This window comes from Pyxicephalus adspersus, chromosome 4, assembly GCF_032062135.1.
Source record: "Pyxicephalus adspersus chromosome 4, UCB_Pads_2.0, whole genome shotgun sequence".
NCBI lineage: Eukaryota > Metazoa > Chordata > Amphibia > Anura > Pyxicephalidae > Pyxicephalus > Pyxicephalus adspersus.
In genome coordinates, this window is record NC_092861.1 from 129309515 (window position 1) to 129336764 (window position 27250).

The following is a 27250-nucleotide window of genomic DNA, read 5'->3' on the forward strand; positions in this document are numbered from 1 at the left end:
TAAAGACAGAGAGGGGGTTTTGCCCTTCAAGCCAGAATAAAAGTATATGAAAAAAAATTAAACAAAACAAAAACATTTTGCATTATCTACCCTTTTTATACAATGTTAAAAATATCATATTAGGTCTGCTTTAATGAGTATTTAATCCTGACAATGTGGGGAGCCCCCTGCAAATATTGTTTTTTCTTTTGGCCTTCCTTTAAGCAAAAGTCATAACACCAGTGTTACACAGTACCACCTTATGCAACAATAAAACTCAAATATTCAGGATAGTAAGTTTCACAAAATGTTTATTGTAAAAGTCTATTCTATTATCCAGCCCAGAAATGATATTGCAAAAAGTGGTCTCTTTAGCTTTCATCTTTCTTAGACTTTGATACAATTTCATTTACTTTTCTGAGATCTCCAAATGACACCGATGCAGAACCTCTCTTGGCTGGCTTTGCCTGAAAATACAAAATGAGAGACAAAAAATATTTCAGGTCTGTTTGCAATTTTCTAGTGCAGCGCTGAAGCGAAATTCAATCACTAAACAATCTCATTCTAGCTGCTACGTGTACTGGATCTGATGCTACTTTATGTAATGAAATCCAATGAATTCATTTAAACATGAAAAGAAATAAATGTTTGGCTTGTTTAATAATGGTGAGCATAAAAGCAAACCCAACCTGACCAAATGCTCATTTATTGCTTGATGTTAGTAGTTGATGTCTGACTTGATGTCAATAGTTTGCAACACAATACATTGTAAATTCTTACTGTCGACTCAGGAAAATATTTATCTGGAACAAATATATGTCATTTTATGGAAGAAAGTGACTGGATATGTAAATCTGACTTTTCTGGCAAGCAATTTTCTAAGGTACCTTAACTCTATGGGCCTTTATAATACTGTGAGCATTCCTGATGTTACTAGTGATGTTTTAGATGCCAAGTATAAATATGGACATAACCACCAAACAGTGTACTTGCTTTAAAATCTGTGTGTCTTTTTGTATACCCCCTTTCCAAAGTGCATAGTGTAAGTAGGTGTAAATTTATCTCAAAAAGAAATGAAAAGTTATACTTACATTACTCTCAACTTCTGCATTGCATGACATCACCAGCCTTCCAAAAAGATGCCTGGAGAATAAGGAGTCAGAAAACAGTCCTGTCTATCGCAAAACTGTCTCCTCATTGGATTTCAGCTGCTCTTTATTCACCAAGGATCTATTCAGAAGGATGGCGAGGTCATCATCTTCTAGACGCCAAAGGTGGGGTAAGGTATAGTAAGTAAAATTCTAAATGTTTTTTTTTTCCAGATGCATTTAACACCTACTAACACTAGGTGATTTTGGAAAGGGAATAGACCCAAAGTGTGCAAGTAAACCTTTGTTGGATAGGTTTACAACATATGAATACAAAATATTTAGTAACATTCACTTGTACTACAGAACACTTTGCTGGGGGAGCCCATGGGAGGTGGTTAGATAATGGGGATAGTATACTTTAACTCCCCTTGAGCTCAGATCACTTGATAAAATGCCTAAATATATATGTGACCAAATGCTTTCAGAGCCTGCAACAGCGTTTTCTGCAGCATGAGTAAGTGTTAGAGGATCTTGTATTTGAATGTATAAATTATTAGAGCCAGAATGGTCAAGGAGACATTTCAACTACAGGATGTCCATCCTATTCTATTTGCTTAGCATTACAAAAATACACAGCACCTTTACAACAAGACAAACCATGCATGATCCCTATTATAACCATTAATCTTCTAAAAAGATACCAGCCCAGTTAACATAAAACTCCTCTGCTCTATTGTATTTAAATATGTATTGTGTTTACATGAGCAACTATTCACCACAAGCAGTCACTGGGAGCTTTTTTACGATACATGCTCTGCACAAGAAGCCTGAGCGATTACCTGTGATTCATGAGGTTTCCATCCGATCATATAGTATATCTGGAACGTTGCTGGTACAGAGCCATCTTCCTCCCCGTACATCTCTTAAGAAAGACAAGATGTGTTTTAGAGACCAGTTTGTGCATGTCAAAGAACAACAGGGAACAAACTGCTTTGCTGCTGTAAAAGGCAAGACATCTGGGCTGAGGCATATATGATTAGGCTTGTTCAGGAGGGAGACAAAAAATGTCCACTGCAGCAGAGACCCTTAAATAATCAGAGCAATTTTCACTCCGGGTTACATTTTCAGAATGTGGTTAGACACTCTTGACAGTGCATCTTCCCTCTTTCTTACAAAAAAAAAAAAAAAAAAAGTTAAATGACCTTGTTTTGTCTTTTTGAATAGTCTTAAGGAAATTTTTTCTCCATAAGCCAAGCCACTACTCTTTGCTCTTTGAACTGGGAAAAGTGCCAGCCATCAGGAGAGGGAGGAATAAATGAGGTATTGTGTTTAAACCAATCTCCTTAGGACATAAGGACTTTCCGGTGTGGGGCAAGGGAGGACTGCAAAGGTAAGTTTCACCCTAACCTAAATTTCTGGTTTAAAAATGTAGTGAATGTATATATGATATCATATCAGTATACACAGTCCAACTGAACCCTGAAAATAATTTAGAGCCCCTTAACATTTTCCCATAATATGTATGCTACTCTGTATTTCAACACTCTTTAAAAGTCAGAATGCAGCTTTTTCTATACTAAGCATCATGGCCAGAGAAGAAAAAAAAGAATTGGAGAAAGGGTCAGCTTTATTTCACTTTCATTATTTGATTTTGATTTTCTCTTTAAATGAAACTGGTACTTTGACCACCTTACGGTAAGGGAAATGGGTAAAGTTGAATGCTTGTCCTATACTGTATATAATCACTTTCCATTCACTTTTTTTGCCCTGTGTAAGCACTTACTCCCACCAATCACCTACTTAGACAACCAGAACAGTGTCCTGAAAGAAAGGAGATACATCCCCATGCTCCTTCATACCCAAAAATACTAAGTATTTTGATTTGATCTGGAAGGAAGTGCACAGAAGGTGAGTATAACCATTTGCTCTTCCCATGTACCCTAAAATAAAGGTACTTTGAAGTTGAACATCAGCAACACCATCCCCTTGCATCCTGAATAGCAAAACAAATAACAAAGGTCCTAACCTGTCCTTGCTTTACTTAGGTATTTTATTGGACTGTCCACAAGATTTGCCCTCAGTGTATATTTTGGGACCTAGAGAGCAGAATCAGAATAAAATCAGAATTTACTACTAAAACTACAAAAATCTGTGGAATTTTGAGTTTCACTTTAATTTCTACATAGCAAAATTTGTTTAACAGACGTCAACCTCATATCTAAAGCTGACAACTTTCAAAGTTTGCCAGCATACTCCACCAGGATTCACTGGAATCTGAAGTCATAAGTTGCTTGGTATCAACCGCAATAGGATGTAAAGCTGGTGTGATCGATGTGAAAATGCATATGTTGATAACAGAAAAAAGCCATTGAGGACAAAGAGAATTATACAGAGATGTCATATTACCTTGGTATATGGCTGCAGCTGCTATCATGGAATCCCTGTGCAGCAAGCTTCTTCTGTTCCAAGCACAATTACTCTCCCCCATACCTGAAACACAATGCAGAACACAATCACTGTGATATAAATACAATATTTTAGTTCTACATATAAAATAATGTTCCAAGGTCTCTCTTGCTGTGTTAAGAGAGACAACGATTTGGGCAGCAGACTATGCAGCATCTGGTCTTCAAATCTGTTCTATTGTCAAGAGAAAAGGATCCAGACTTCAAAAGTGCTGCATGCAGGTCACTCATCCATGGGCAAACACTGGTATGCCAGTGAAACCAGACATCCATTGGACTGATCTAATTGTATTCTGGTACACTTTGCCATTTACACAAAATTGATAGCATGTATTTACTAATCACAAAATGTAAACTTGCCTTGCAAATCTTTCATCAGTTCAAACATCCCAGGGTAGTGAATCTGAATTTCATCAGTATCCTGCAGAAATAGGAACATAAATTGATTGCATAACTGAATATGCATTAATCCATGTCACATAGTAGCAATAAGTATAAAACAGTCTGGTACAATCTAGGCATTGCAGTTTGTAGGTGACAAGAGAAGAGCAGAAACATAAATTTATGGGTGAGCCATAAAACTATTTGTCCCCATAAAAATATAATCAGAGAACAAGGGGAAGTTAAAATTAACTAAAAAGTTTTTTTAACTAAAAACATACAGAAAACCACCAATTATATAAATAGGAGTCAAAAGCTCCCAATTCTTTGCTGTTTTCTGACATATACCCAAATTTAAAAAGAAGACTCAGAAATAATTATTTGTCAATTAAAGCCTGAATTTGAAATATGCATTGCAAACATATCAATCTTCCTAAAAACGTGATGGACATAATTTACATGTGACAATGTTTTAGCTAAAAAGAGAACCTATATCAGATATGACTGGTATACATACATTAGGCTATGTGTACTGGACTTTGGTATTTGACAGCATAGTGTCATAGCAGCCATTTGACAGACCATTGCAACCTCATCGCCTCGATGATCAAGTGTTCTTACCACATTCCAAGATGCTTGGCACTAATCTTGTATGCACATTTTTTCTCTTATTAGGTCAATCAAGAAAATCTACAGCATGTTCTGATGTGTCAGAATACAGAAACATTTCCCAGCCTGTTGCAAAAACTATGCACATCCATTGCTTAAGTCTCAGTACTAAAAGCCTATGTAATGCCAAACATTTTTTTTCAGTGATTGGTTAGATCCCCTCAGATTTTTATTACTGCATACATCCCTGCAACACAACCTAATGACAGTTCTATAAGCAAACATAAAGAGAACTAGAAGGATAGTCTGGTCATGTGATGAGCCAAAACAACAAGACCGCCTCTCTTTTAATCACGGAGTGCTCTCCACTTCATTTATAATAACAAGATGGACCATGGGGTGTGTGTGTTTGAGGTACAACAGTACATAACAAAGTATTGCCATCCTAGCCTGCACATTTTAAGGTTTAGATATATTTTAAAATAAAAAGATGTGTTTAGAATACAGAAGTAAAGATACGCAGTAACTGAATTTGTAAAGATGGTAGGGAGTCAAATCAGTAAAATTGTTTGCATGGTTCATCGTTTGTCCAATTTTCCTTATGGTTGTAGAAGGGCTAAAACAGGTGGGTAGTGAACACATAAATAAGACAGGAGGGTTCAGTGTCCCTCCCAAAAATCATCAAAATTTCAAATAACCTGCCGAACCTCCTGCAAACTGCATTCTAGGAAATCCAATAAAGATTTTTCATTCTTCTAATTTGAAAAGCTGTTTCCAACGTAAAGGTAAGTTGCAGAGGTCAACTATGGAACTTTAAAGCTTCTGCATTTTTTATGTTTGTCAGCAAGCAGATAATATCTAGTGTAAAAGTGTGAAATGCTCCCCTATTTAATGTACAGCGCTGCGTAATATGTTGGCGCTATATAAATCCTGTTTAATAATAATAATAATAATGCTCCAAAGAGCCAGCAAAAATCCATGTTGTGATAACTCTAAACTTTCAAGCAGGTAGCACCACCAGGCTTTTATGTGTGGTAGTGCAATTGATGGTCGGCTTTTTTTTCAGAAAGACCCTGCTACATGTTAAAATAAAATCTGTATTACAATCTTGATGTAAAGGGAGAGCGATTTTTCAAATTAGGCAGCCAAACAGCCCATCAGTTTATGTTTCAGATCTGAATTCCTAGCTATATGGGGTTACAGCCATCTAGCTTTCCTAAATTCCATGCCTTTTAAACAAAGTCATAGCATAGCAGAGTACCTTTGTTTGGAGGTTCCCAGGATTTATGATATTATTAGATTGACTTTTTTGCTCTACTATTGCCCTTTTAGTACTTAGATTAAGCACAGACTTAAAGTATATACTGTATTAGCCCAGGGACTGCATTGTAGTACCATGAAAAGTAGAATATTCTATTATTCTTATGCCCCGCTGTAACTTACCACAGTCAGCATATTAAAACCAGCTCTTCCCAGCAGATTGCCCAGATCATTAACAGCAGTAAATGGAGACACGTGTGGAGAAAAACCTCCTTCCCTCTCCAACTCAGCCAACTGTAAGGAGCAGCGGAGTTCATACAATGTTTCTCCACCAAACATGGCACCGATGAACACTCCATCTTCTTTAAGTACCCGGCAAATCTAGAGAAAAAGAATGTATTACATATGAAAGCCTCTGAATTAATGAGTATTCTATGTAACAAATGCTTACTGTGGAAGAACTGTGTTTGTTTTTATTTTTGAATGCAATTTGGAAGAAAATAATTTCAGCCTTTCAGAACCTTTTGAGAATGTAATTATATCAGTGACATAATGCTATCTCCATGTGGTCACAGTATGAATTAATGATTTAATAAAATGTAGATGTCGATGTCTTGAAGCATTTATTATCATTATTATTATGTGCTGTCAAATTGATGTTGACTTTTGGTGACCACATGGACAGCGTTTCTCCAGAACAATCTGTCCTATGTTTGGGTATTAAACCTTTGCAATAGCATGTTTATAATTTCAGTGACTATATCCATTCACTTTATATGCAGATCAACCCTTTTTTCTTTTTTCATTGTATCTCAACTTTTTATATTTGTTTATGTTCTGCAAACAAGGAAACCTTTTGCATGTGAAACTTATTTAAACCCTTCTCTAAAAAAGAAATGCTTACCCACTCTACCGGTCTATTTATTTTTTAATAATTGACCTCAAAGTCCTCATTACATATCTAAAGACAGGCTGAGTGGTCCCAGGTCCTCTTTTTTGGTCCGTAATGTGGTAGCATCTGGTCTGCAGTGCTACAACTGTAGAATGCACAGTGAAGGCTTCATGTCCAAACTGAATCAGGTGATTATTTTGGGTTTTAAAACATTAAAAAGAGCAAGAACCAGTTAGAACTATCAGGTTTTGATTGTTGTTTATGCCTGCAATGGAGAGGATTTTAATGCAGAAGGTTGCTGTAATATGATGGGAAATCTAACCGATGGAGACCCAGATAGCAGTAAACAGACTTTTTTTATTTTTGTGAATTTGTGTACATAGATTAGACTTCTTGAAGTACAATTTTACATTGACCTGTGACTAACTGTTCCTCAGAACTCACAATCCAATACCCAGGGTAATTTTTTTTTGGGGGGGGGGGGTAGCCAATTACCCGTTGGACACTGTCTCCCAATTAGCCTTCTTCCACCTATCCAAATCTAAAAGAAAATGTTCTCACAAGTTTAAGTACACATTTAGTTACAAGAACTTTTGAATAGTATAAGATATATTTTTATGAGACACTCTATAGATCTAGGTCTATTTTTCTTACCTCATGAAAAGTTCGAGGTAAATCATTCACCCAGTGCAAGCTGTAAAAAAAAGTCACAAAGTAAGTAATGCAACCACATAGACTTCCTCCGTTCTTTCCCATAGGTTAGCATCTCATCCCATAAGGGACCAGGAAGTCACTTTGTTTCCCATCTGTGTTCTCTGCATTCTAGAGGCTTCATTACACAGTGGAGCTTAGTGAGGCGGGTGGCTGGGATATTTACTACATGAGTTATAGGCATGTTGCCCTGAATCTCCTATCTGCAGCCCAGGGTACAAACTGACCACACCAAGAGAGATTTGTCTTCATAATTGATGTGGTCAAAATAACATATTAAGCTTGAAGACTAGCAAGATCACCAGACAAATTTCCAAGAAAAGCACAAAAAGTTAGAAGCAAGGGCTATATAGCTCATTGGGCCTGATTTATTAAAGCTCTCCAAGGCTGGAAAGGATACACTTTCATCAGTGAAGCTGGGTGATCCAGCACACCTGGAATGGATTTCTTCAAAGTAAATTTGGAGAGCTTTAATAAATCAGGATTATTGTGTACATACTAATGCATTATCATTTTTTTCAACACTATAAATAATATAATTATTGAATAATAATGCTAACAAACCTTGCACATCATTTCTTAAATGACAAACACATATCAATATATCATACCTTAAATTGCTGACAACAAGGTCAAATGTGTTATCCTTGAAAGGCAAAAATTCCTCATCTGTAACAACTTTCACTGCTGGAATTTCAGAAGCTACAGATTTTTTCTACAAATAAAAGGAGAATTACACAAATATCAGTTTATTTAATTTAAAAGTTACCTGTATGGGATCTACAAAAGCACAGCTCTAGGACAGACGAGACATACATCTTACCATAGCCACCTCACTCACGTCTGCTTGAACAAATTTTTCAACCGTTTCCTGTACATAAAACAATACAAAGTAAATCTTTTGTTAATAGCAAGTTGCAGCTCTATCAATATGTTTGACAATACTAGGCATATGCGATTTCTCTTGATGCTATTTTTATACAATTCAAAATACAATTTACCATTTAGTGATCGACTACAAATATTCAATATACCATTGACTAATTTGCTAACTGATCTGTAGTCGGAAAACATGGTGGTGTTTTAACACACGGGCAACATCTTCTTTTACAGGTATGCTTTTGTATACAAGTAACTTCAAGGTTAGTCAGGTAAACATGAAAAGTTTATCAATGCTATCAATGCTAAATATTCTCACCTGTAATTGCAATTTGTTCATAATTTACTATAAAATATGCAAATATAAATGAGGACTTGCGACAGGGTGAAACATACCCAGGGGTAAAAATTAGCATTTATAATTCAAAAACAGGGAAACATTTCCATATGCATTTGTATTTTGTAGCGACGTGTTCACTAGGAGTGAAATTGAAAGACAAATGAAAGAATGGTTTAAGATGATGACAAACTTCAAAAAAAATGTTCTACCTTGCTAGATTCCTGTGGACACCAACAGGAAATGCTGGAAGATTTCATTCTTCAAATAGTTACCCACCCTTTAATGTTTTTAAAGTTGAACTGAATGAATGAATGAATGAATGAATAAATGAATGAAGATTTGCTATCTTTGTCAAATAATTTGTACCTAAGATGATCTCTGAAAATGTGGAATGAGAATTGTTGAGGTCTACTCACTGTTCTCCTTGCTGGAAGCCTAATTTCAGAATGCAATGCCCTGCCTGCAAGGTGGCTGCCTCCATAAAGAGGAACAGTGCAGAACAAGCAATGGTGAGTCAGTATCATGAAATGATGAACTGCAGAGAGAGCGCAGGCAAAATTGGTCACTTGTCCTTTGCCCTTTACTTGCCTTCTTAGGGCACAGCTTCTGAGGTTCAATTTCTCCATAAAACCAAACACATCACTTTGCTCCCAACAAACCAAATCCCAATTTGCTTTTCAAATCCCTAATTTGCCTCCTGACATTTGTATCTTCTACCTAAAATGTATTACAAAGAAAAATTCTGTATTAAAATCTGAAAATGACAAGAAGCATATTTGTGTCTCGCTGGTATTCTGCAGTAGCTAGCTGGCATGTAGGAATTTACAGTGATGTTTATTCACCGCTAAACTACAACAAAAATTAGATGTATGGAAAGAAGGCCAGCAGATGGTAAATGATGTGCAACAGACATTAATGCAAAGCTATGCACACCAATATTACTATGGGCCGCTGGAGATCCTATAGAATGCACAAATGATTCTAAACATAAATCAAGGGGGAGGGAAAAACAAAACAGAGAAGAAGAGCACCCAAGGTAACATAAAATCCAAGTGTAAAACAAGAAATGGCATGTTTATAAAGTACATGCCACGGCTGAATTTACAAAGTAAATTATGTCAGCCTTTAAAACACAAAAATCCTACTATGCTTCATAACTGCTGTGTCAACACAGTGAAATTGAAGCTCAGCGGTGGAGCTATTTAGCATCCGTGACAGGGATAACTTGGCGTCTGCACTGAACTGCTACGGCAAAATGGTTTCCATAAATAAATGTGGGACTCTATTGCATGAATAGCAAGGCGATATCATTCTCCCTATTTTCGGGTGAAATTCGCCAGCGATGCCATGAATCTGCTTTGAACTCTGCAGGTGACTACCGTGTCTCTTACACGCCAAATGCAATCCTTCTCATTTATAACACCAGTAAAAACGTCAAGGGTTTCTGAGAACAGCTTGTCTCCAGCATTTAGGGATGGATTAGACCATCCACAGCAGCCAGCGTGTGGGTGTATATTCATTCGACATCTGTGACAGAATTCGCAGCTAGTTCCTAGCAGAAATATAGATTATAATGACGTAGGGGACATTCTGCCTCCTAAAGCCTGTCCTGTACTAGTACTGTTTACACTTTCTTAATTTACCCTGGAATTGTTCACACCGCATTTGAAAACTAATGCGGCCACCACATCTATGGACTGGAAAGCTGCAATACATTACATTTTTGTTTTTGAGCTTAGATATGCTTTAAGCAGATTCAGTGAACAGCACTTTGTTAGTGCCAAAAAACTCGCTGAGATGGTGGGAGTAAACAGGAACAAAGTTCTAATGAAAATATTTGAAGTTAATGGGTATTTTGTCTTGGAGTACATCCAACTGGTTCTCATGAACTTGACAGAGCCTGATAGATTTAGCTGTTTGGCATCCACTGTGTTGTTTCATGAAATAAAAAATAGAGTAAGCCTTTCTGGTTCCACTTCAATCCAATCACTAAAAATATACCAACCTTGTCCTGCCTGCTCTGTGCTATTTGTATTTTTCTAGACTGAACCGAAACCCAGCTGTCCAAGGACAACACAGTGTGAATTCACTATAAATATGACGTGGGTCGTGTCATAGTTATGGTTTACTTGAATTTATTCTGTTTAACAGATCTGTTGCTGGGCTGGGCGGTATGGCTTTTAAATATTTAGAACTTGTATAGAATACTGGGGGTATGAAAAAGATTTAGATGCCATCCTGGGCTCATATGTAGGCATGGGTTTGGTGAAAACTGGAGCATGCATATTGACTTTTATAGGGTAAATATCCTAGAACCTAGAAAATAGAGAATATTTTGAGTTGCATCTTGGTTTTGGGTAGCCGTTGAACAAGTGTGAGTTCCACTGTGATACTGGACTGCCCTATAGAAGAAGTTGTGCTAACATTTTTGGGTATCCTGATGCATTTTTCCTTTGAATTTTTCCTATATTTAGTTCAATAGCAGTCAAAAAGGATATAAACATTTAGGCATTAGGTTAGCAGATCTAGACGTTTGTTAGTAACAAGCACTACCAAAATTCACACCATTGGAACTTTGAGAACAATAGCAATTTAAACCATATGTTGTCTAGCTGAGTTCTAATGCATTAGTTCTGGGGTTGGTAGCCATTCTTCAAATGTGCACTAAGTGCACTTACTAAGTGCACTTGTTATTTAAAACAATCATACTGATCTCCTCCGATCGGCACCAAACTTTGCCGATATAAGCAATCAGCTAGCAGCATGGAAAGTTTCTTATTATTATACAGTATTTATATAGCGCCATCATAATATGCAGTGCTGTACAGAGTCCATTGTCATGTCACTAGCTGCCCCTCAAAGGGGCTCACAATCTAATGTCTCTACTATAGTCCTGTCTTTTTAATACAGTCTAGGGTCAACTTTTTTTTTTTGGGGGGGGGGGGGAGCCAATTACCCTAACTGCGTGTTTTTGGGATGTAGAAGGTAACTGGAGTACCCGGAGGAAAGGCATGCAAACATGGGGGAACCAGCAAACTCCATGCAGATAGTGTCCTGGTTGAGATTTGAACCTGGGACCCAGTGCTGCAAAGGCCAGAGCACTTACCTCTGAGCCACCGTGCTGCCCACCAGCATGGACAGTCCCTTGTTACTAAAATCTTCTGGAGAGAGCAGTAAATTAGGCATTAGCAATTTTAGATTTCTTGTTCCAGAAGGTGATTGCTAGTATGTGTGGAGATCAATGGAGGTTAGAGCAGCACAGTCACTGAATGCTGGGTTGGGGTCCTGCATCTTACACATATGCAGTAGATCCACAGAGTTGGATTGCTACACAAATCAGTATCTTGGTCCTATAGAAGTCTATGAGGTTTTACTTTACATATGTAGACATTGGAAAGTTGGAAGACACACCAACCACAGGTAAATAATGTGCCTGAATGCTAGTGGGCAGCAGGAGTATATGGCAAAAAAGGGGTAGGGTGGGTTAGATCAGCAGGGATGGGGGGGTGAATGATTAGAAAATGCTGTTCTAAGTACACTTACACTTGAAGTTAAAATCAACCATAAGCTTTGACTTTTAACAGTAGACTCTAAATTATTAACCTAGAACCATACCCTCCTGTTCAAAAAATATGCTGTAGCAATTAATCTTTTAAGGTTTTACACTTTGCACAGTTCTATCTTAGCCCCAGTCAATTTGACTTCCTGCATTATTTTACAATAAAGTATATGAAGTGAAATGTCTTTTTTGCTGAATAAAAAGCAGTTCTTTCCCTGCTACAGCACAATGACACTGCTCAAACAATTCTGTACTGGATGACTACACCCCATCATCTCTACCAATTACTAGTCACACTTAGCCTACTCTTCAATCCTTGGATATACATTGTTAGAATTGTAGCTGTATAGTACAGTCTTAGCTACTTCTGTTCCAAAGGTAATAATTCTTGGACTTGTATAAATAAAAAAAATCCTACGTACCATTATCCCTGTATCTTCAGTAAGTAATTCACCAATGATGAAAGACATACTGCAATAAACCCAAGGACAGTGTGGGGAATGCTTGAATTGCTACTTGAAGTTCTATGCAGACCTCTTGGAAAAGCAGTGAGCCTCTCACTTAAACAGGAAATAAGATTTCTAAGGGAACAATCCGCAAAATTTAACAACTCCTATTTTTGTTGTTGTTCTTCCTCATCAACCAATTCTGGCACATCTTATACTGAGAAGTATTGGGGGCGAGGGGGGTTTAGCTTTATTTTCCAGACCACACCTGCTAAGAGTTACTAAAAAGGAGGCAGAGTAGTCACACACGCAGGATCAAACATTTATTATTTATTATTACTCACAGAAATTGTAACCACTGGAACAGATGTTATCAGGGATTTTTTTTAGATTGTGTAAAGTTTAACAATGAAAGGTTTGGTCAAGTCTCTAAATGGTTTATATAATTCATTACAATGTTACATTATCTGCATGGCATATCTATTGGGGTGGTTCACACAAGTCTTTTGCAATCTTTTGAAAAATAGGGGGAATAACTTTTAAGTCAAAGGGAACTCCTGACCATAACCATATCCACAGTTCACAGAACATTAGCATGGCGGTCAATAGGAATATTACCTCTTATATTGCTGGCCAGTGGGAAAATGCTGCTCTTACAGATAGCCAAAAAGATCATTGATGTCAAAGGGGAGCAAGTCACTTATGGCTCAAGGAACCGCTAGCAAAATCTGGAGGAATTCTAGAGTTCCACAGAACTCTGGTTTCAAAACACTGCTGTAAATAGTTTAGATGCCTCCTAGTTATAATATACAGTCCCATCTTTGGCATGAGAGAAAAATAGTATGTCTTTTCTGAGTGAAGTTATCTGTAATCTATGTAACACAGCTATGAAATAACCTGGAGAAAACTGCTTGCTCTCTACTGGTTGTAACTGGTAAATAACCCTAAAGCAAAAATGGAAAAAGCATTGGTCAGACCACATCTGGAATATGCAGTCAAGTTTAGAGCACCAGTTCACAAAAAGAACATTGTGGAATTAGAGAGAGTGCAGAGAAAGACAACTAAACTAATAAAAGGAATGGAGGAGCTCAGCTATGAGGAGAGATTAGCTGAACTGAATCTATTCTCCCTTGAGAAGAGACGTATAAGAGGGGATATGATCATCCTGTATAAATATATAAACGGTCCATATAAAGAACTCTCTTCCCCATTATTCACTTTGAGATCATTGCAAAGAACAAGAGGGCACTCTTTGCGTCTGGAGAAAAAGAAGTTTAAGCTCCGGATAAGGAAGGGATTCTTCACTGTAAGGTCTGTGAAAATGTGGAATCGGCTCCCTCATGAAGTGGTCTTAGCAACTACTATAGATCGCTTTAGGAAAAAGCTGGATGTTTTTCTAGAAGCACAGAATATAACTGGGTATTAAGGCTTTAAAGTAAAAATAACAGTGACTGTTTGTCCAGGGAACATCCGATTGCCTCATGGAATCAGGAAGGAATTTTTTTCCCCTGTTGAAGCAAATTGTACCAGAGTTTTTTTTTGCCTTCCTCTGGACCAACTATGTCTTATAGGGTTTTATATCTGGGATATGTTTATTTCCCTAGTGGTTGAACTTGATAGACGTATGTCTTTTTTCAACCTAACCTACTATGTAACTATGTAAAAATACTAAAACATATTCTAGCAGTAAGCATAAACAAACTAATATGTATGTTTCAGTTCTCATGATACCATTAAACTGCTTGTGCATGCCTTCAATATATCCCAACTTGAGGGCAAAACCATCACCTCTGCTGCCTACCTGGATCCCCTCCAGTCTACCTTTCCTCATACCTCTCTAATGCTGCTTGCCTCAATGGGCTTGATTTATTAAAGCTCTCCAAGGCTGGAGAAGATACAACTTCATCAGTGAATCTGGGTGATGCAGCAAATCTGGAAAGGATCTGGGTCAGGTTTGAAAACATTTGCCAACAAATAGCAAATTACTTTTAAGAAATCCTTTCTAAGATTGCTGGATGAAAGTGTATCCTTTCCAGCCTTGGAAAGCTTTAATAAATCAGGCCCAATGCCACTATATTGTTGACCATCAGACAAAGAATACAATTCAAAATTCCTTCTTTTACCTACAAAGCGATGTAAGATCTGGCTCCCCCCGACATAACTGCATTTTTGTCCAGATACCATCCTAAAGGTATAACCTCCACTCTGCTGATGACATTCTCCTCTCTCCTATTTAGACTCCTCTTCTCATTCTTCCATACAAGAGTTCTCTGATGTTTTTCCTCCCCACTGGAACTCCCACAATATGTTGGGCACTCACCTACCCTTGCTATTTTCAAACACAGCAATGACAGTATATTCTCTGATCTGGCACACACCAAACAGATACTAACCTGCATTTATATCACCTTGTATTTTGCAGTAAGGCACCTGCTTCCACCATGTTTACATCTTACAGTCTAAATATTGGATAATACCTACGTAGGTAAAGAAATCAGACTCCCATCATTTATGCATAGTGCATCTTGCACATCCTTCCTAGCTGTATACTGACACTGCATTAAAAGTGGTAAATTATGGATTTTTTAAAACAAGGAGAGTTGATGAAAACCAGCAAATCCATCTTTTAGACAGCGTTCAGAATCTTTTAATACCAGGACTCATTCGGATCTGAAATACTTTCCATACAGCAATAGTGACACCTGCTGGTTCTGTGAGTTTAAGATATTGTCCTTTTTAGAATTCTGGTCAATATATGTGTTTACTGCAAAGCAAAGGTTCAAATAAAACACTAAGCTTTCACATCTGTTTCTCGCAGGAAGTTACAGTATAAGCTGAACATGATCAAAACAAGCTAACTGTCAAGGATCCACAAACAGGGTGAATTTTGATGTACGCTATACAAAAATCAAATATAATGTGAACCTATCAGGAGGATTGTCTATGTTCTCCTGTAGTGCTGGAGGCTGGCACATTACTGTAAGTGAATATGCCAATGTGTAAACTGCCCTTGAAGCAACACTTAGGTTACGTACACAAGTGCCATAATTGTCGTTGGAAAGGATCTTTCACGATCCTTTCTAATGACAAACGACTGCATGAACGAGCATTGTACATAAAGCACCATTATTAATATTATTATTAATAATAAACAGGATTTATATAGCGCCAACATATTACGCAGCGCTGCACATTAAATAGGGGTTGCAAATGACAGACTAATACAGACAGTGATACAGGAGGAGAGGACCCTGCCCTGAAGAGCTTACAATCCAGTAGGTGGGGAAATTAACACACAATAGGATGGGAGATTTGTAGTGGTGGGAAGTAGGGACGGTTTCAAATAACAGAAGACAGGTAGGCAAGTTTGAAAAAATGGGTTTTGAGTGCTCTTTTAAATGAGCAGAAAGTAGGAGTTCTAGAGAAGTCTTGTATCTCTGCGTGTGATGAGGTTATGAGTGAGGAAGTCATTAGTAGGTCATTGGAGGAGCGGAGAGAGCGGCAGGGGGAGTATTTTGTACCAGGTCAGAAAGGTAGGTGGGACAATTACTGTGTAGGGATTTAAAGGCAAAGCACAGGAGCTTGAATTTGATACTCAGGTGAAATGGAAGCCAATGGAGAGATCTCCAAAGAGATGCAGCGGAAGAGGAGCGGAGGGAAAGATGAATGGGTGTGGCTGCAGCATTCATAACAGATTGTAGAGGGGAGAGTCGGGTTAGTGGAATACCAGAGAGGAGGAGGTTACAGTAGTCCAGACAAGAGATGATAAGAGCATGTACAAGGAGTTTGGTGGTCTCAGGGGACAGGTAGGGGCGGATTTTGGAGATTATGCGTAGGTGAAAGTGACAGGACCTGGAAATGTTCTGAATATGGGGGGTAAATGAGAGGGCTGAGTCAAAGCTGATACCAAGGCAACGTGCCTGAGGGGAGGGCCGAATAACAGTGTTGTTAACAGTTAGATATATGTCAGGGGGAGATGTGGAATTTGAGGGGGGGATGATGAGGAGTTCTGTTTTATCCAGGTTGAGTTTCAGGAATCGGTCAGACATCCATGATGATATGGCCGACAGGCAGCATGAGACCTTATCCAGGACTGAGGGACACAGGTCAGGGGTGGACAGATAGATTTCAGTGTCATCAGCATACAGATGGTACTGTAAGCCAAAGGAGGATATGAGACTACCGAGAGAGGGGAGGAGGAGAACGACGGAGCAGCACCCCATCTGTATCCAGTACTGTCTTTGCTGCTCACATTTCCCAATGCAAATGATGGGATAGCAATCCATGAAATATCTATTTAAGTCCCATTTTTCAATAGAGGGGGTGAGAGTTGTTTTTTTACACTACGTTCTTTTTAAAGCAAAACTCCAGACTGAATAAGACCAGACTATCTAACTCTTGCTATGGTTTAGATGCCCAATGTTTACAATTTAAAAACACCAACCCTTCCTTTTTTGGCACACTAGATTGCTTTTGGCACAGGGAGAGGCTATTACTGTCCACACTGTGGCTTCCAAACATCAATTATTTGAAGCTTGGCCAGGTGTCATGCCCACCTCATATCCTGACTGATGGACCACAAAGAACATCAAGTCCACTCTTTACTATTTGTCCTATCCTAACTCTCCCCTTTCAGTTATTTGTTTTCTCTCTTTTTCTTCATTTAGTTTTGGGTTCATATGGGGGCATTTTCTAGGGTGGTGTTCATGTAAATGTAGTTCATCCATGAATGCCTACTTGCTGATACTATGTGTAAGAGGCAGTGTTGTGAGCAAAGAAATCCCAGTCTTTGCTGAAGTTTACTATTCTGCTGTCAGGTTTATGTTATACAGATTTATATTAAACCTATACTCAGTGGAGTCACAAAGAGTCACCAGCACATACACAATACAAAGGCGATAAGACTAATGATTTAGTTTGCTGTCGGCAGTGGTAGATGTTACCTGTAATTGAATGTTAATTAAAAAACATTAGAGAGCGGTTCTCAGCACTACACATGATTCTATATGCGAGTTTCCAGTCAAAAAAGCTGTTATTTCTCCTCATTATTTGTTCACAATAAAATCTTGCCTAAAAAAAAAACATATTTCCTCAGCCTCTTCATTATCAAGTTTTGGGTTTGCCCAGACTTTAAATTTAACATAGGAAAGACAACTGCTTTGATTTCAGTAAATAGGAGTGATAAAGGGTTCCCTACACACAATATACAGGATTTCTGCAATATAAAGACCATGAATTACAGAGCAAGGTGGCTGTGCTGAGTTTTCATAGCAGTAAAGACATATTCCCCATCTTCCCCACACTGACAGAACCCCCCACTACCATCTCTGAATGGTCACAGAGACTGTTAACGTCTTCACCTGGCTCCCAAGCATAACTCTTTTGCAGCCCCTATCATGAGGGACCACAGTGAGGAAGAATGAGGTTTGAGGGTATTTTTATTGGTGCTAACTAGAGTTCAACCTTAACTATATTTGATGTTATTTACATTTTCTAGAAGCACTGCACAGGTAATTAAAAAATGCATACCTTTGTTAAATTGTGCGATACATAACCTCTTCCACTGCCAAGATCTAAAGCAAAAGAAAATTGTCTGCAAAAAAAAAAAGATAAAGAAATGAAAAATAAATAAAAGTATGTCTTATCTTTAATATATTTAGTTTAGTAAAGCACTGTACTGCACTATCATAAAAACAACATCCTTTATAAAAACAAAAACTTATTTTTAACATTGATGTCATTTATGACATTTATCACTGGGGGTTCCTCATACTGGCAAAAGTGGACCATGACTGCAATAGAAGACCATTCGTCTGGGTGACAGCTCAGGAATACAACTGAAAGTGCCAGAACAAGGACCTTAAAGAATAATCGACTTTAAATTTAATCAATACTACATGTTTAAAAAAAAAAAAAAAAAAAAAAGAAATTCAAAGGAACATAATAAAAGCTTATAAAAAGATGCTTTTGTATTACACTGACATTTTCTTTCTACTCTAACATGACTTTCTAAACTGGAACCTTTATTCATTTACTTTATGTACTTCACCTTCTCTTTATTTGGGCCCATGCTGGGTAGGAGTAGAACTCTTGTTTAGAATTTTTCAACAAGATTTTAACACCAGAGGATCCAGCATTTATAAGTGGTAAAATCAATTTAGTCATGCAAAGAGCAATGGACAAAGTAACCCATAACAAATCACACTTGTGGCTTCCATTGTAGGAAAAATATTAGGAAAATATTATTAAAAATATATTAGGAAAAAAGACATTTCTATAAGGCTAAATTTAGATGTTCTGTTTGAACAGGAGTTTCTGTGCGGCTAAAAACTGCTGCGCCGGTTTTAAAAGAAGCAGACTGCCAGACTAAACATATTCTAAAAAGTCAGTCTGATTGTACTGTATATTCAGCAACTGACTGTTTTAAATGTTAATTCTTACCTTGCTACATCAAAGACACGATCAGCAATTCGAGCTCCTACCTATAGGTGATAACATGAAAATGAATAAGGGACACAAAGAAATTTACAGAATTCTAATGACATTGAGCATGTTGTTACAATATAGTCATATTTCAATGATGCTCATTACATTCTCTACTACAGCATTCGCCAACCGGTGGTCCGCAAGAAAATTTTGGTGGTCCTCAGCTCTGGCCGGTGCACCCCCTAGCGGGGAGCACCGGCCAGAGCCACAGACTATGTGCCCCGTACGGATCCCAGGCTCAGGGCAGGTTTCGTTTCCTGACACAACCCACTCACTCTCCGATCGCAGGCTCAGACCTAACATGGGAGAGTGGACAGGTTCTGGCATCATGACGTCACTCTGGGGGAAGTTTCTTCTCCCTTTGAGTGACACACGGCTTACTGAGCATGCATGGTCCAATAAATTAGTGGTCTGTGAGGTCCAAAAGGTTGGCGTTGCAGTTAGGTGTATTGGATTCCCCCTGAAATCCCCCTTAGACTGTATGAAAGATATATGACTATGGTAGAAACATTAGATTGTGAGCTCCTTTGAGGGACACCTAGTGACATGACTATGGGCTTTATAAATATTGTGTAATAATAATATTACTTTGCCACTGAAGTTTACCACATGACAATAATTAAATGAATCAAACATGAGCTTGTTTACCACTGTAGCAGCAAGCTGTGGGCATTACTGAATGGGTATTGTGACTGTACAGGTGCCTAATCCAGCCACTTAGGCACAGGCCATTTTCTGGTATCTATTTACCCTATGCACCCTCATCTGCTTTCCCAAACAATAGAACATTTTAGATTTTCTTTAGACTTTAAAATCTGCATTTTTAAATGATCCCAAAGAATACAATACCAAAAAAAAGGACTAAGTTTATTCTTGACAGCCTGGCAAAAAGAATGGTGGCATTGGGTGTCTTGGGTTCAACACCCACTATATAAATGGGGTTTGTAGGTGATCACAGAGTGTGAGTGAGTATATAGACATATACATACACACAAACACGTATATATTTATTTATACACAGGTAGTTAAGAACATCCGACATACGGATGACTCCTAGATACGAACATGGCTTCCCTGCTTGCTTGTGTGCAGGTTTGAGGGTTCAGTTTGCATGACTTGCAGAAGAAATCTTTTGCTAAACACAGCTTGAGGTTGTAGGTGATCTTAGGGGGGTGAGCTCTTTCTGCAGCCTCTTGTAACTCTTTAATGACCTGTAGTTCCTTCTTTTTGCATATTAAGGCACAGCTTGCTCCAGAAGTTAATATCTAGGCTGCATAAAGATTTTTTCCTTTGTTTGTGAATAACTCAGTGAGGATTTTATACAGTAACTGACACCATGCTGCCTAATAATATGTTGAGACAAACATCTGTCCTAATTGCATTTATTAAAATATTGTACCTGTTCCGACTTACATACAAATTCAACTTAAGAACAATCCTACAGTCCCTATCTCGTATGTAACCTGGGGACTCCCTGTATGTATGTATGTATGTATGTGTGTGTATGTATATATATATATATATATATATATATTTAGCTTGCAGAGTATCTGAGAGAGCTAGAGACGGGTCATACTTACTTCTTCCTTCAGGTAATCACAATCCTGGACATTATCTTGCAATGACGCCCAATTCTTCTGCTTCCTTTTCATATTCCGGTCAAACACATTGAAGACGCTCTCTGTCCTATCAGTGGCCGCCATTCTCAGGGGCAAATAGTGACTTTTTATTAGGTTTGGATTAAAGCTGTGCCATCTGCTGCCACCAAACCCTCCATGGGCACCTCGAATCATCATTATGGCGCATCGCCTGCATGGTAACAGACCTACCAAGGTGCCTGTGGCCATGATATAGGAGGGGCAATGCTTGGCACTACCCAAAGACTGGTCATGCAATGTGTGTCCCTATATATAATGTCTATTACTAGAGTGCTGACACAGGGATTTTTAATAAAACCCAAAAAACAGAACAGAACTGCTCCCAGGATCTATGGTGAATACATAAAATGAACTTATATAAAGAGCTCATTGGTAGATTTTGTACAGGAAATAGCTATAAACACATACATAATGCATACATCAATAGGAATAGCTATACATGTATGCAGGGTACAGCAGCTCAGGACATGCATGAGACACAATATAACTAAGGGAGCAGTTTTTTGGTCTCAGTGTAATAATCTCCCCCGTACATTACAGATATCCCTGCAGCCAAGGACACCGTGCAGCCCAGGACACAGAAACGCGCAGGGAGTAAGTGTGATCCCAGGCAGCCGCCGTAGCCGGGTGAAAGGTCAGCGTGACGCAAGGCATTGTGGGAGAGAAACACATGGTCAGTGCCGAACGTGTGGGGAGAGGTAAGACACCGAGCATGTGTACGGTATATGGGGTGCAATAGACTGGAGCTTATTGACAGCTTTGCTTTATTAGAAGTCATGGCTGATTAGTGCAGGTGCAGCAGTGGAAGCCTCTACAGGGCTGATTTATTAAAGTTCTTCAAAGCTGGAGAGGATAAACTTTCATCAGTGAAGCTGGGTGATCCAGCAAACCTGGAATAGTCTGGTACAGGTTTCATAGCATATAGCAAAAGGCTTTGGAGAAATCTATTCCAGGTTTGCTGGATCACCCAGCTTCACTGATGAAAGTGTATCCTCTCCAGCCTTGGAGAGCTTTAATAAATCAGGTCCAGTAGGTGATGAAAAATATAGGAAATCATGCAGTGCTTGGCTTTCCAATCCCAAATATTTTGTGGCTGCTCAATACACCAGGACAGATATACAATAAGGACTTTTCTGAATAGTATGTGAGCTCAGGATGTATTGACGCAGATGGCCAGGTGACTGAAAGGGATCAGCAATGGTGACTTCTTACTACTTTCAGATAAATCGCTAGGTAAATTATTGTCTTGCCCCCATCATATTGATGATTTTAAATGTCGCTACATTTAGGCTTTTTTGTTCTGCATTCCCAACCTCCCCCAACAACCCCCCCCCCCCCCTCCCTATGTGTAGTGTTTTTTTTTTGCTAAAGTGTACCTAAAACTCAGAATTTACACTTTACATTAAAGGGTAGACAAGCCTATTATTTTAGGCAAAAATTCTGTTTGCGTTTTTTTTTTTAAGCGCAACACCCTTTAAAAAAAAAATGCAGCACTGCTAAATTTCCAATCGCCTATGAATGGGAGCGCAGAGCATCTCGGGATACATACGTCACACGTCCCGGGAGGCTCTTGTCTGCTCCTTCTACACATGCCCAAGATCAAGAAGAAGCCTTTTCATTAAAGGGGAAAAAAAGTTTTTATCCCCAATCTACGTCACTCGATCTTGCGCCTGGGTCAGGTGATGTAGGAAGAAGTCGTCGGAAGAAGAGAAGATGGCGGGCCTGGCACACCGGACCGAAAACAGGTACTGGGACGACGCGGGACTCAATAGAAAAAATCTCCCGATAGACTGACTGCTGTGGCATTGAAGGTAAGTGGGACTTTTTTTGTTTTGGGTACTTTTGTGTTTACCCCCTCTTTAAATGTGCAGTATAAATTCCTTTTTCCGGCTTTCTTGTGACTGGTCATGTGATCAGTGCGGTCCACTTCCTCCTCCTCCTCCTCATCACAGTGTTCTCCCCAGTCCCTTTTAGCTGGGCGCACCACCCAGCACTTGGCTGTTTTTAGGTGGTTACGGAAGAGTTAGATCACAATACAGGGGCTGCCACCTGTCTACAATTTCTTCCCACAGGGCTTAAAGCGGACCTAAACCCAACATTTTCACTTTACATAAAAGGGTAGTCAATCCATATATGTAATGGAAAAATGTCAATTATTTTTTTAAAGTGCAACACTAAAAAAAAAATAAAAAAAAAATGGTGCAGCACCTTCCACCTTCCTTTTTAGTCTTGATCACCGAGGGAAATCTGAATGGGAGCACAAAGCCTCCCGGGATACCCACGTCACTCATCCCGGGAGGCTCTGGGTGCCCCTTCTGTGCATGCCCTAATCTCGGACATGAGCAGAAGGGACATTTGTTCTATTAAGGGAAAGAGATGCAGATCTCACGCAAGTGCAGTGAGATTGTCTCTCTTTTTTTTTCCCCCTTTTCACTGGGTACGTCACCCGAACTCGCACCTGTGCAATGTGAGATCGGGTGACGTGCTAAGAAGACGGAAGAGGAGAATGAAGATGGCAGCGAATTGCAGGACAGCACGGGACCAGATCGTGGCAAGGACCAGCGCCATCGAGGGACCAGCGGGATTAAATGTAAGTGTTGTTTTTTTTATTTTCAGTTTAGTTACGCTTTAAAAAAAATTTTGTGTTGAACTCTGCATCATCTTCTGTCCTCTTACTAGGCGGTCATTATTCCTGCACAGAATGGTGCACAGGTAGTGGCATGTAAGCAGAATTCTGTGTATCAGTACTGCAAGCCCTGGTCAGTATGATGGAGCACACCCAGGTATGCTTTAATGATTCCCTGAGAAGTGGACTTAATGATGCTGGGTGTCATTAAGTCCACATTTTTTAATACACTAAGGTTATACTGAAGCACCCACAAGCTTTAACTTGACAATAAAAATGCCGCCTGCGGTGATATGTGACTTTTAAGATGATTTATAAAACTGTGATCAAAAAGGCAAGTCAAGGCCAAAAGACCTTTTTCCCCTTAAAGTGGAACTAAACTTGTTGGTGGTTGGTGAGCTTCTGCCGTAATCTGCAAGTATGCACAGCATAATTACCAATAACAGCACCCACATACTCTGTGCAGTTGTTCTGTAGCGTTGAAAGCCCCAGGACCTGTCATCGCTGCATCCTGGGGAGTCACCAGCTGGTAGAATGTTTATGACACAATAAGTGCAGAACACAATGGGTCTGATTTATTAAAGCTCACCAAGACTGGAGAAGATACACTTTCATCAGTGAAGCTAGTTGATCCAAAAAACCTGGAATGTATCTGGTCCATGATTGAAAACATTTGCTAACAAATAGCAAATGACTTTCCCCTCCCAACCGTTAAGCCCGACCTTGGTACGGGCTAAAAAAAGTTGCAATTTTCGTTATCCCCGAACTTTTCTCCGTATAAAAAAAATCCTAAAATCCTAAATCCTAAAATCCTCACTTACCTGGTCCCGCTGTGCTCATCCAGCGTTGTGTTCGTGTTCCAGCGTTGTCCTCCAGCGTCGATCTCCCTCTCCGGCGTCGGGTGCCTTCTCCTATACCAGCGGGACCTGTAAGAAGCCGGCCGGCATCTTGTGTTCCACTGGCTTCTTACCTGGTCCCGCTGATCGTCCCGCGTCGTTCTCGTTCCAGCGCCGGGTGCTCTCTGAAACAAGAAGCCTGCCGGCGGAGAAAAAAAAGCCGGCCGGCTTCTCCCTGAGTGCGTGCGCGATGACGTCGGCGCGTGTGCGGGAAATTCAAATTGAAACTCATTCAAAATAATACAAAATAAATACAAAGTATGTAATTGGTAAATTCAAACTCTCATTTTGTATTGGATTGGATTGGATTACTATACAGTATACCGAATTATCGCATTTTCAGTATTTTTAATTTATTTATGTATTCTTGTTTAAGCTGAATTTTGTGTTTTTCCTTTTAATTTTATTAAAAGTATTTTTTTTTTTTTTTTTACATGATTGTGTGTTTCAAACATTTTTTATATTCATTATATCTACTAGACACCTATTCGGACATATTTCTGTAAGTTACAGGTCTACAATTTAAAAAAAAAAAATTTCATGAAAAACAGTGTAACGCTTTTGGTACAGAAATCTAGACCTCAGTGTAACGCCCAGGTGGTTAAGAAAGCCATTCCAGGTTTGCCGTATCATCCAAGTTAACTGATAAAAGTGTATCCGCTCCAGCCTTGGAAAGCTTTAATAATTCAGGCCCCATGAATGAACTAGGAGCAAGGAAATCTTTCCTCTTCAGGTCCTCAAGTACAGCTTTCTCTGCATCAAACCTTAGGGAAAGCAGCCAGCATTATGGTAGTAACATCAACAAATCTCACTCCAAATTCTGAGGCTTTAGCAGTCAGAGGCAGCAGTGTCTTAGACAATTTTACTTATCTGCAGTATCTCCTTACAGCTGCAGTGTTCTCCCCAGCCCCTTTTAGCTTTTAGGGACTTTTCAGTAAGCACTCGGCTGTTTTTGGGTGGTTACTAATGAGTTGGGTCCTAATACAGGGGCTGCCACCCGCCTACAGTTTGTTCCCACCCTGCTTTAAAAAAATTCTGGGTTGAGCACTGAGCTACAAATTACAGGATTGCCTTGGCCCAGTTACATATTACGTTGCGTACTGCTAATTTTCAGGAGAAATTCAAGGCAAAAGCTAGATTTTTCAGGGTGCTGCTGTCACAATTAATAATTCTGTTTTTTTTTTTTTTTTTTTTCTGCTATGTGTATATTACTGTATTATTATGTCTTCTTTTATTCTAACTTCATTTTCTTTGTGTTTATCATCGCAGGTCTGTGAAGAAAATAATTATTTACATCTGTCGTCTGTTATTCTAAAATCTGTCAAAATGTCATCAAAGAAAGTACTCACCAATGACCAGCGATTCAGCCGAGTCAGCAAGGATCCCAGATTTTGGGAAATGCCTGAAAAAGACAAGAAAATAAAAATTGATAAGCGTTTTAAAGCGATGTTTCATGACAAAAAGTTCAGTCTCAACTATACAGTGGATAAACGAGGCCGACCCATTCATCACAATACCACCGAGGACCTAAAGCGTTTCTATGATCTTTCAGATTCTAGTGATGAAGCATCTTCTGATGAAGAAGCTGAGACCAAAAAAGGGAAACAAAAGGCTAAGCTAAAACAGAAATCTGGTGCAGAAACCAGCAAGACATCTGAAAAGGGCAAGAAGGAAAAGAAAAAAAGTCAGACAAGCAATGAGCCAAATAACAATACTGACCGTAAAATAGTGGAAGTCAAGGATAATACATTACATAAGGGAAAGAACAGGGAAAAGAGTGAATGTCTTGAGACTAAACAGAAACCAACAAAGAATATTGCATCGGCAAAGAAATCTAATGAGGAAATTGAAGAGGAGGAATCTGAAGAATCAGGTATATTTGATGCATGTATAAGGCAGCGGCCTTGTTTCACTATCTTTGCTGTAGATGCAAGCGCCCACACTACAGAATATGCTTTAAATAGGTGCCAACCAGTACTTTTGTATTTCCAGAATCCAATACAATATATGTAGCGCTTTTAACAATAAAAAAATCAATCATAGTCTATCTGGATTTAACTACAAAATATCTTTATACCAGGAAAACAAAGTTTTTGTTGTGATCACCAATACGATAATTCTTGCTTGTCAAAGCTTCTGCTATAAAGTGTATCAACATTCTGTCGATGATACCTTCAAAGATTAAAACGTTGCCATTTCCTTTATCTTTTGTTCTTTCCTGTTGTCTTCAGGATGGGATGGTTGGCAAGGTCTATGGATTCGATACAAAAACCCTTAGACTCCGAATCCTCTAATTTATATATGCTGATGTTTGCTAATGTTCTGTGTTGATTAAAACACAACATTTCATCACTGCCAACGCTCAGCCATTGTAAAGCTATATGAGGACAGGGTCTGCTTTTGGGAAAAAGAACTCCTGGCCAGGGAGCTGACACTCTACCCGCTACCCTGACACTCTATCTGTAAAATAGGACATTTTTATATACTGTATTTCTTCAGAACAACCTATTTCTAATAGGAGTCAGTACATTTTATTCCTATTCCAGATACCCCAAAATTACGTGGACTCCAACTCCCCGGCCTTGATGGTTGGCTCAGAGGTTAGCACTATTGCCTTTACAGCACTGGGGTCCTTATTTTACATTTTGGACAGGGCGCTTTCTACATGGAGTTTGTATGTTCTCCTTTTGTTTACATGGGTTTTCTCTGTGCACACCAGTTTCTTAGCACATCCCAAAAAAATGCGTTTAGGTTAATTGTTTTCCCCCTAAACTGACCTTAGACTGTGTTAATGACATATGACTATGATAGGGACATCAGATTGAGAGCCCCTCTAAGAAACAGTTAGGGCTCTATTTATAAAACAGAAAATCAGACATTCCCTCAAACATACCCTGGTGTGAATCAATTACTGCCATTGAAAAACATTCCCTTGAGGGAATATCTGATTCTCTGTTTTATAAATAGAGCCC

The 27250-nt window shown here is 38.8% G+C and overlaps 2 protein-coding genes across 3 annotated transcripts in view; one reads left to right on the forward strand and one right to left on the reverse strand.

Moving 5' to 3' along the window:
• Positions 1-273: 273 nt before the first annotated feature.
• On the reverse strand, positions 274-21316 carry NDUFAF5 (NADH:ubiquinone oxidoreductase complex assembly factor 5). Of its 2 annotated transcripts, XM_072409613.1 has the most exons (11): positions 20679-21316; positions 19054-19094; positions 18142-18205; positions 8212-8259; positions 8000-8103; positions 7332-7371; positions 5969-6166; positions 3896-3956; positions 3477-3560; positions 1910-1992; positions 274-446 (listed from the first exon to the last, which is right to left on the reverse strand). In XM_072409613.1, the coding sequence occupies exons 1-11, from the start codon at positions 20943-20945 to the stop codon at positions 351-353; spliced, it is 1086 nt and encodes a 361-aa protein (XP_072265714.1). In that variant the 5' UTR covers positions 20946-21316; the 3' UTR covers positions 274-350. The 2 variants fall into 2 exon arrangements, with proteins under 2 accessions (XP_072265714.1, XP_072265715.1); XM_072409614.1 differs by lacking the exons at positions 18142-18205; positions 19054-19094; positions 20679-21316 and adding an exon at positions 12589-12836.
• A 3-nt stretch (positions 21317-21319) lies between these two features.
• The window catches only part of ESF1 (ESF1 nucleolar pre-rRNA processing protein homolog), a gene marked incomplete in the record, with an annotated part of 37650 nt that continues 31719 nt past the window's right edge, over positions 21320-27250 (forward strand). Inside the window, 2 exon segments of the mRNA XM_072409611.1 lie at positions 21320-21454; positions 25548-26151. Coding sequence (XP_072265712.1) covers positions 25605-26151 — 547 coding nt within the window.